A 9,551-nucleotide genomic window follows, 5' to 3' on the forward strand; every position below is an offset into this window, starting at 1 on the left:
AAAATTAACAAACACCCCACCATTAAACAGTTCACTACACAAACATAAAATAATTGAACCAAAATCGAACATACAAAATATCAAAACACAACAATTGCTAAAAATTAAACTAGTGCACCTAATCAAACTAATTAGCTATTAATATTTCAATTTTCACTATTTCAACAATCATGTTTTAAAAGAATGTCATACGTCTGAAAATTGAAATATATCTAGGGCATTCTCATTTCATAGACCACGGGTCTACGAATAGACCACTGGTCTACGGACAAAAATAGAACGTTGTTCAAATCAAAATGCCAAAATAACTTTTCAAACAACAATTATACCACCATTCAACACTTCGTTGCTAAAAAAAACACGATTAAATCAAAAAACCAAATTCGAAAAAAAAAATCCTACATCACTATCAATCGATTAGCAAAAAGAAAAACCATTTAAATGGATCTAGAAATGATCGAAACTCAATTTTAACTAACCTTGCGAAGCAACAACGCCCCCTTAGCAGTTGCAGACGAAGAACGTACGAAAATGGCGTTTTTGGGAGAAGTTGTTTGAAAGCGGAAGTTGGGAATTGAAGAGGAGAGAGAGGGTTTTTTTTGGATATTGCAATGAGTGGAGGGGGTTAGGTGTATTATATTAAATTTGTAAAGTTGTATAAATGATGAATTGGTCCCTTGGCCCACGTGTGGGCCCCACTTTTTTCACTTTTTACACCCTAAACCTAAAAAATAAATCAAAAAGAAATTAAGTGGGTATTTGGCAAAATAGTTTTGCAAAAGTTCTTCTTTGCCAATTTTTCCCATCTTGGCACGCCGCATCCCCCATCGCGTTGGTCAATTTTTGTGCAGAAAAAAGTACTGAGGCTCAACGCGATAGTGGTGCGACGCGTCGAGTATCGCATCGATGCCCTGACGCGCCGCGTTGCCCGCAGCGTCGATGCCCAGTTATTTCAACTTTTAAAAATCCGTGTTTTAAAGGGCAATTGGGTCTTTTTCCTTCACCCTAATACGCCCAAACACGGGATTTAACTCCCAAAAGACTACTTTATTAATATTTTCATCAAAATCCATCAAGAACACCCCTTAGGGTTTCAAACTAAAATTTCATATATCTCAAGATTCAACCGTGGGTTTCAGAAATTGATTGAAGATTAGTAATCCCCAAACCGTAGGCTTCAAGAAACACCCATTAAATTCCTAAATTGAGGTACACGGGGTCTTCCTAAAAATTCATGGGCAAAGAAACCTTCTTTAATTCATGTTAAAGATTTAGAAATCATGATTTTACGGAAAGGGTTTGAATTTTACTATTTCTAGGAGGTTTTAGAAGCTTTGATTAATATTATTTTGGTCTTTAGGCCTTCCCCAAAGTGATTTGAAATCTTATATGTATGTATGTGTTTTAAGTTGATATTTGAATTGAGAGCATGACTCACATGAAACCCCACTCTTGATATGATTTTTCTCATTTTTCATATGAAATGGATTATTTTGAAATGCATCTTAAAAAGCATGATATGAAATGTCTTGATTTATACTGTGATAAATGTTCAATATACATATAATGAAAGAGTTGCATGGTTTTGCCAAAAGCACATGACCACTATATGTTTGAAGAATTCTTGCTTAGTTTTGACTTATGTTTCGGATCATGAAATCTCTTATACTATTTGCATGTTTGGGTGGTCTGAATTGAGTTTTAAATGAAAGAATCATGCATGATACATTATGGCTCAGAAACATGACTTGTAAGTCTCAGTGTGACGACACCAACGCAGATAATGCCATGGTAATTCAGAACAGAATAGAATGCATGTTTGAAATCAGATTTTCAGATTTTAAAACTAGGATGATTCATGTTTCAGAACAGGCTAAAATTGGACATAAAGAGAGCTTAGGTGATTCCCAGGCATGAGTTCAGACAACTCATTGCCCGAAATCGTGTTTTGCCGATATGGGTATATTACTGTACGCTGGCGACAGCCCTGTGGCATAGTAGATTCAGAGACTCCAACCCTTGCGGCAAACTTGGGTTGGAGGCTTCCCTGCCGAGTTAATAGCGGATTTCATATAGCTCGTGGAATATCAGACTTATAAGAGAGTGCCACCTAACTCAGAATTAATACAAAGAATAGAATGCATTGACAGAAAGGCATTATGTTTTCAAAAATGCCCATGTGTTTTGAAATTATATCTTTCATGATGTTTATGACTAGTTCTCAACTACAACTTTATTTTGGATTTCTTCACGTACCAGTACATTTTTATTGACCCCCCTCCCTTCCAGGTTCTAAGGCTCAGTCTAGGAGTCCTGATAAGCAGTAGATTCTTCATAAAGCAGTGCAGTGTTCAGTTGGTGAGCCTTCTATATTTCAGAAGGCCTAATGTCTTGCACTTATTTATCATTATTATGATTTTGGTCTACTGGTGGCCTTGTCCCAGTTTTCAGATAGTTTTGTTTTGAGATGTAGTAGAGATTTCGCAGACTGAGTCAGCTATCATTCAGATGTTTTGAATTACAGTTTTCATTATGATTTGAATTCAGATTTAATGACCATGATTTCGTTTCATTATGTATGTCCGTATTATCTTTTTATATAGGAACAGTGTATGTGATTACAAGTTAGAAGGGAGTCCGGGCTTTCATGGTTCGGAATGCTCGTCACAGTTAGGGTCCCGGCTCGGGTCGTGACACACACCCAACAATACAACATGCTGAAATAAAGTTAGGACTACAGTTACTAACACAGATGACAATGAGAAGAATTGCAACGTATTTAAATTTTCATTTTGAGGTATTGCATTAATCTAATTCAATTTAGCTACAAACATTTGTCAAAATTGACTTTCGAAAAATGAAATGCGACAAGTAGAAGTGTGCGGAAGGAATAAACTTTAGCTACTTTCTTAAAGTAAGTTCCTTGTATTTATTCAATTAATGGATTCGAAAAGTGAAAACATCCGTATAGGTAATAGGCGATATCAAACCATTTGGATTGCCGTTTTGGTATCAGTAGATCATGTTCAGTGTCTAATATGAGTTCTTTTAATTCGATTTTGATATTTTATGTCAGCCCTGCACACATATATCACTCACTCTGCTCACTTGGTAGGTCAAAAGAAAACTGTTAATTACGCGCCACCCATGTTTGTTAAACTGTCGTTGTCTCTATGATGCCCCACCATGCGGCCCACCACTTTCTTTAACTTGTCTCTCTCTCTCTCACTATGTGGACGGCAGGGATAAATAAGAGCTTTCCATGAAGGATGAAATCAAATTGAATAGAAAAGCACACGTGCTCTTTTTTTCTCTTCTATATACACCTAGTTACCTACTCTCCGCAGCTTCGCAACTGTGTCCATTTTTTAAAGCATAACTTGTCTCCTTGTGCTCTTCCAAAGAAGATGGAGAACATCAGTGAAGACTACAACAATTATTGGGAAACAGCCATGTTCTTACCATCGGAAGAATTCGATAGGTAAACTTTAACTGATGCTCTTTTTAGTTTAGCATGGAGTATATAAGTATGAATTGTTCGTATTTTTCTCTATTTATTTATTGGAGCACCAAGAAATGAACAAAATGATGAGAATTTTGCATGAGTGATTGGTTGCAGCTGCTTCGATGAGGCAATCTCGTCATATTATGATTCAAGCTCGCCGGAAGGGGCACATTCATCGATGGCATCGAAGAACATTATGTCAGAAAGGAACAGGAGGAAGAAGCTCAATGAGAGGCTCTTTGCACTTAGAGCTGTGGTCCCAAACATAAGCAAGGTCACCAATTCAACCACAAATACTCATTTTAGATATAAAGGGAAAATAATTTGCTTTCATTATTGCTCTTTCCATCTTACTTCCCCACCATAATTACATTAATTCTACTACCATTATTACCATGAAATGAAATTACATATCCCACCTCATGACCCTCAACCTTTTCTTTTGTTGACAATGTACTAAATCTAATCCTAGTGTTAGTTTTCGTTTGGTTAATTAACTGAGGTTTAAATCGATTATTGCGACTTACCAGATGGATAAAGCCTCAATAATCAAAGATGCAATTGAGTATATTCAAGATTTGCACGAGCAAGAGAGGAGAATTCGAGCAGAGATATCAGTGCTTGAATCTGGAAGGTCAAAGAAGAATAGCGATGTTGAATTTGATCAAGATGGGAGCTTTGATTTAAAGCCAAAAAGATCAAAAAGACTTGAGCAGCAGTATGACTATGATTCTTCAGAATCGACTACAAAATCATCACCATCCTCTTCCCCTATTGATGTTCTTGAGGTAATTAATACTCCAACTAAAGAATATTTTTACTCATTTTCCTTTTAATAATATCTCAAAAAGAAACGTTACTTATCTCCCTTTCTTTTTTTTTATGGGTGGGTGCGATGCAGTTGAGGGTATCTTCAATGGGAGAAAAAACAATGGTGGTGAGCCTCACATGCAGCAAAAGAAGAGACACAATGATAAAAGTTTGTGAGGTTTTTGAATCTTTGAATATCAAAATAATTAGTGCAAATATCACTGCTTTCTCTGGGAGACTTCTCAAGATAGCTTTCATAGAGGTAACAAAATCTCTTCTTTTCTTTTTTGTGACTGTTTACTTTGTTTTATTCTTTTTTGTTCTTCTCCCATTGGTTTTTCATTGCGTAAGCTTGTCGATGATGTTTTGAAGTAACAGTTAAATAATTTTTCCTGATTTAAGAAAGATTTATGAATCGTTTAGTCATGAAAATAATAATTTTCTAGAGTTGGTGTTGTGTTTGGTAATGAATATATAAAGTGAATTTATTTTTGAAATTTTGTAAGAGAAATAAGAATGAAAAAAATGAAAAGTAATTGAATCGCACATCGAAAGTAAGAGGCTGTTGAGTAACCAATGCAACTCTTTACTCCAAATTTGAAACTAAAGCCTCTAGTTAAGCACCGTAAGAGAGCTAAATCCCACATCAAAAATCAAAACACTCCTGATAAAGACGATTTTATACTCAAGACTCAAATTTGAGACCTCATAACAAAGATGATTCTATACTCAAGACTCGAACCAGAGACCTTTTGACAAAGATGATTCTATATTCAAGATTCAAACTCAAGACTTCTTGACAAAGATAATTTTATACTCAACACTCAAATTCGAAACCTCTTAATAAAGATGATTCTATATATTCAAGACTTCAATCAAAGACCGTCTTATAAAGACAACTCTATAATCAAAACTCAAATTGGAGAACTCCTAGATTTGAAGATGAATGAAGACCACTGAAGTTTTGAATTGGCCAGCACTCAACAAATTTGGACTTTCTTCTTATTATGACCAAAGACCAGTCCAAGTAGAATTACTCGTTTTCCTCAGTCAACTTTCAGACTCCATTTTTTTCCCCAAACTTTATGATTATTACACTATAAATCCTCTTTTTAAATTCAAATTAAAAAAGTGACGACACAAAAAATATACGGAATGAGTATATGTTTATTTGTCAAGAATGTGGGGCCTCTGATTTAGGGCCATATTAAGAAATAATATTTTATGTTGCACATTCGATATAAAATACATAAAATTGGGATTATGTGGACAGTGCAGTACATTAGTATGGGGTAAGGTGCCATTATTTTATTGTCAATGATTAGCAATAATACTCGTATGACTTTTTACGTAATATCATTCAATTATTGTATGATGGTCAAGAAGATTAAAAAGATATGATGACCTTTTCAGTAGTAATATCATAAAATTTCCTTCATAATTTTTATAGAGAATTTTGAATTATTTTGCAGTTTCTTTTATAATTATATTTATTCAATGTCAATAATTTAAATTATTGGAGAAGAAATTAATCAGATGATGTTAACACATACATATATTTATTCTATTATTTCTTACAGACGATCTTTTAAGTCTAATCATATAGTATTAGACCGCTTGCAAGTTTCATTATCATTTTTAGAGTAGATTAATTTTGTTTTTTCATAATGATCTTTGAAGTCTAATCATAAAGATGCCTAACAAGTAACATGATTGAAAATCTATAACTTGAAATACCCAGATTTTCTGTCTATTTGCCTTTATTGTTCCAAAGCTAGGTATAACCTATCGAGAATGTGGTACAATATGTGTAAAGCTGGTTTCTAATTTGTTTATGGGTATGTATTATAATTTTGAAACATTGCCTTGATTTACTTACCATAGACCTTCCAATAAAATTAGATGGATTCCTAAATTAAAATTGTCGATGTGTACTTGTAATTAAATATATAATAATTTCTTACTATACCTCTTCAATAATGTGAAAAGTTGAATAATTTATATTAGCTAAATAGAATACCTAATTTCTGCAATTACTTTGACTTCTATTTTCCAGGTTGATAAGGAAGAGAGTGATATTTTGAAGTTGAGGATTGAAAGTGCTATAGCTTCTCTAAATGATCCACATAGCCCTTTGGGCTCATAGAACAACAATATATATGGCTTGGAGCCTTGGATTCAACTTTGTTTAATTTCTCCATCATTATGATGATTAATTAATGAGGATATATTGTATTTCGAGGATTTCTTTTCTTTTCATGCCCATTTCTAATCACTTGTCTAATTTAAGTCAGTTTTCAATATGTATATATATGGTGAATGGCTTGGCTCATTGCTCTTTACGTTTAAATCAACAATTCAGAATAACAAATTTAAATTTATATTAGAGAATCAAGGGCATGCATACACGTGGATTATTATGAACAAAAGCTATAATTTTTGATGTTATACAGTTTGCCAAAGAGAATGAACAAATTTAAGTGATATGTAAAAACAGTAAATTTGCAAAGTAATGACAACCAAGAAATTTAATATAGCTATTGTGAGGAGAATAAGATGGGTTACAGGTGAGAGCAAGAGTGTACTTATATGGTGTGTTTGGTACCAAAGATGTTTTTCATGGAAACGAGCTGTTTTCAAAAAAAGCAGAAGCCAAAAATTATTTTTTTCATGACAAAAATTAAAAGTTAGGTGTCGTCGGTAAGCTCTATTTGAGCCGGAGCATAGATTTTCCATAACGAATAGGTTAGCTCTATCTCTCAATTACCTATCCTGTACTCGAGAAGGTCCCTCAATTCCTCGGCCTCGAGGTGGATTTAGTTGTCTTAGCTATTCCCCACTCAAAATGTTTGTACTCCTTAAGGGCTCGTTTAGTATGAGGAAATAGTTATAATGAAATTGCAACATGTTTTTCTATTGCAACTACAATTACACTCTCTTTTTCAGAAGCAGGCTACTTCAAAAGATCATCAATCTAGTCTAGCCTAGCCTAACCTAGCTAATTACTGGCCTTCCAATCGCTTTGAATGCCTCAAATTCATGATCGAATAGCTATATATTAAGAGCAATAGACTGCGTATTTAAGAAAAAAGGCGTGTTGATTATATAAATGAATTTGTAATATTTGAAATCCCATCAACTAAAGTTGACTTACTTTTAAGTTCAACTATTTGAACATATACAATAAAACTTCTGAAGAGCAAGCTTAAATAACAGCAGATATAAGCGTAACTAACTTTAGTTGGACTAATCCAGTAATTAATCAAGAAAATTAGGATAACTCAAATGGGTTAATGAATCTTTCTGTAATACCAACTTCACTATCACAACCTGCAAATGCAGCAAAAGTGTCGCGTTCGACGAAAAAAGACTGAAGCTTATACACTACAAGAGTTGAAAATCTGGTCACAGTAGGTTACTTCGTTGTTGCTTTCAGTATGGTGCACTGTTGAGGCGGAGAAGGGGGTGTGGGTGGCTGTTGGTTAATGGGAGAGGAACCATACTGGTCTAGATCCATTTCTCAAGTTCACTTTGCAAATTACTAACCTAAGTATGCAGACCTTACCACTACCTTGAGAAGTAGAGAGGTTGTTTCCGATAGATCCTTGACTTAAGGAAGAGCATATCAACTTCTACTCTCGCCATATTATGCTATATTCCTGAAGCCATGATATTGAATTTCCAGAAGTGGGGTGCTTCCTGTTCTCTGTACGTTTATATTGTGCAGAGTTTTAGTATTATGACGATTGATCCCAAAAGAATGAGGGAGTGATCAGCTATATCATAGTTTAAAACCATTTTATTGGGAAAGATGAAAGCTCTCCCTTTCACTTTTGGGGAGAGCTTAGGGCCCAACTTTTAGGGGCCTCATTTTTTCTAAATTATTTTACTAGTTAACAACGGAATGCACGTATGACGCACGAAATGCACACAAGATGCATGTAAATCGCATAAAATGCACGTACGTCACACGAGATGCACATGTGGCACACAAGATACACATAATGCACACAAAATCAATTTTATTGAATATACTTAAAACCCTGTATTAAGATTTGGCATTGGACTAGCAAATTCATTGAGCACAAAGGTAAACCAACAAGCCAGATACATAATATACTTCACCCGAACGGATGAAGTTTTTGGACTTTTTGTTGAAGGATATATATCATGGATTTCCAAAAATCATGTTGTTAGGAGTCCGATATCTATCAAAATATCGCCCTCTAACACCAAGAATAATAATTTTCCAAGGAGAGTCGTTAGAAGTTCACTTTGTACTCTCCTCGCACACTACTTGTTTTATTCATTGTACTTAGAATTATCTTGTAAGACTTATGTAATAGTTTGAAATTGACGTTTATCAAGAGGTGAAGGATAATGTAAGTTAAGTTTCTATCTTCTCTACTATCCACACCATCGTTCATGATTTCTTATAGCACTTGGCGTTATGGTTGGCTACTCTTATTCCACCTATCTTGTGCATTTAGATTCCACCATTTCCCTCCTATTGTGAATGAACCGTTTGGCTTTGTCTTTTCATATTACAAACCCCAGCAGCTACTTTGGTGTTGAGTATTAGTTGATTGTTTGATTACCTGTTGCTGAGCGGCTTCTTCATACTCCTATTTCTAAATCTTGTCAAGCCATTTTTGATTTTATTTAGAGTGCTTTTATCTTTAACTTATAAAGTTTCAACAAGATATACGCATTATTATGTGGTTTGGCATAGGCTCCATTGGTGGTTGTTAAGGCATGAGGAGTTTTGATGATAGACATGCGAATGAAACATGTTGAAGAAGCTGGTCCATTCAAGGTGAAATAGTCTAGCTGGCACAGGAGTTTGGATAATATGATTTTGCGTTCAAGACAAGCATAGATAACATTGATTACATCAGAAGCTGAGTCAGATCAGTTAAGAAGTCTTAAAGAAGTTAAGTTGATCAAGGAGTTCAGTAAGAAGAGGATTTGAAGTAAAAGAGTTCTATCAAATCTAGGAGAGGTGAGACGGCAGCAAAAGGGAAAAGAGTTAACTGATAGATTTCTACTGGAGAAAGAATTGAACATAAAAAAGGACTCTATCACAGGTTGGCTTAAAGGCAACAAACGTGACTCAAAGCCAGCACTTACGCACGCACTGAAAAGTTAATCAACAATCAGCATATCAGTTCACATACTTGAAGAAGAACCTAGTCTCTTACTTAGCAGGTCATAAACTGTGTAGCAGTTAGGTTCT

General features: G+C 34.7%; 1 protein-coding gene across 1 annotated transcript; it reads left to right on the top strand.

Annotated features, from left to right (window-relative positions):
* Positions 1-3,239: 3,239 nt before the first annotated feature.
* LOC107866887 (transcription factor bHLH35) lies at positions 3,240-6,559 on the top strand. Its single transcript, XM_016712902.2, has 5 exons — positions 3,240-3,481; positions 3,620-3,779; positions 4,036-4,293; positions 4,407-4,577; positions 6,372-6,559. The coding sequence occupies exons 1-5, from the start codon at positions 3,408-3,410 to the stop codon at positions 6,459-6,461; spliced, it is 753 nt and encodes a 250-aa protein (XP_016568388.2). The 5' UTR covers positions 3,240-3,407; the 3' UTR covers positions 6,462-6,559.
* Positions 6,560-9,551: the final 2,992 nt, after the last annotated feature.

This window comes from Capsicum annuum, chromosome 1 (genome assembly GCF_002878395.1).
Source record: "Capsicum annuum cultivar UCD-10X-F1 chromosome 1, UCD10Xv1.1, whole genome shotgun sequence".
Lineage (NCBI taxonomy): Eukaryota > Viridiplantae > Streptophyta > Magnoliopsida > Solanales > Solanaceae > Capsicum > Capsicum annuum.